Consider the following 1,123-nt stretch of genomic DNA (forward strand, 5'->3'; position numbering starts at 1 on the left):
TTTTGCACTTCTGTCATGTTGTCAGAGGGACCAGTCCCTGGAGAAGGATATCATGCTGGGTAAAGTAGAGGGTCAGTGCCAAAGGGGAAGACATTCAATGAAATGGAGTGACACAGTGATTGCAATGATCGGCTCATGCATGACAGTGATTGTGCAGATGGTGCAAGAGTGGGCAGTGTTTCATTCTGTTGTACATAGGGTAGCTATAAGTCAAAATCGATATGATGGATCTAACAACAATAACAACACAGTGGCAGGTAAGGTGTGGGCATATTGTTCAGGAAAAGTAAGAAAATTCCTGGGGTTTCTCTAGGCTAGAGGTGAACTAAGCAGAGAAGGTTGCAGGGGTGAGAATAAGCCGATGAAAGCGACAAGGCAAAAACTCAACATTGATTTTCTTCAGGATACTTATGAATTTACTGTTATCATCCCGAACATTGCCTTGAGAGGGGAATCCCCGGCTAAGCATCTTCCTGAACAGTGTGAGGGTGATCAGCTGGCTATAACCTTTCCTACGATGCTCTGGCAGAGTGTAGATATGGCATATGGTGGCAAACTGGTCTGTGATAGACCATGAGACTGGCCTCCCCCTGTCATCACGGATGCACACGCTGGGGAAGCAGGAGATGAGGTTGGCGATGTATCGGAGACTCTGTTCGTTTCCACCCCGTGACCAAGTCCGGTTGAGTAGATCAGCATCAGCAACACTCAAGTAGGTTAGTCGTGGGAATGACCCCATTCTAGAAGAAAATATCATATAAGAGGAAATATGAACTTGGAATTACATGACTGCAAACAACTACTTCTCTTTTCACACTGACTCAAACAGAAAAATCACTAAGAGACACCAACTAGCAAATACCATCTGCTGTGGTAGTTAAGGAAGAGCTCTAGTGGTGCAGTGGTTAAAGCATTTGGCTGCTAACCAAAAGGTTAGCAGTTCATACCCGCCAGCTTCTCCATAGGAGAAAGATGAGGCAGTTGTTTCCATCAAGAGTTAAAGTCTTGGAAACCCCATGGGGCAATTCTACTCTGCCCTTCTGCCCTATAAGGTCGCTTTGAGTTGGAATCAACTCAATGACAGTGAGGATTTTGTGAGTGTGTGTGTGTGTGTGTGTGAGAC

At 45.3% G+C, this 1,123-nt stretch overlaps 1 protein-coding gene across 1 annotated transcript in view; it reads right to left on the minus strand.

Annotated features, from left to right (window-relative positions):
* Nucleotides 1–325: 325 nt before the first annotated feature.
* GLYATL3 (glycine-N-acyltransferase like 3) overlaps nucleotides 326–1,123 on the minus strand; it is a 41,046-nt gene continuing 40,248 nt past the window's right edge. Inside the window, exon 5 of the mRNA XM_007936287.1 lies at nucleotides 326–740. Coding sequence (XP_007934478.1) covers nucleotides 326–740 — 415 coding nt within the window. The remainder of the gene's footprint in view (nucleotides 741–1,123) is intronic.

Source organism: Orycteropus afer, unplaced genomic scaffold (assembly GCF_000298275.1).
Source record: "Orycteropus afer afer isolate SDZICR_OR568_19922 unplaced genomic scaffold, OryAfe1.0 scaffold00034, whole genome shotgun sequence".
Lineage (NCBI taxonomy): Eukaryota > Metazoa > Chordata > Mammalia > Tubulidentata > Orycteropodidae > Orycteropus > Orycteropus afer.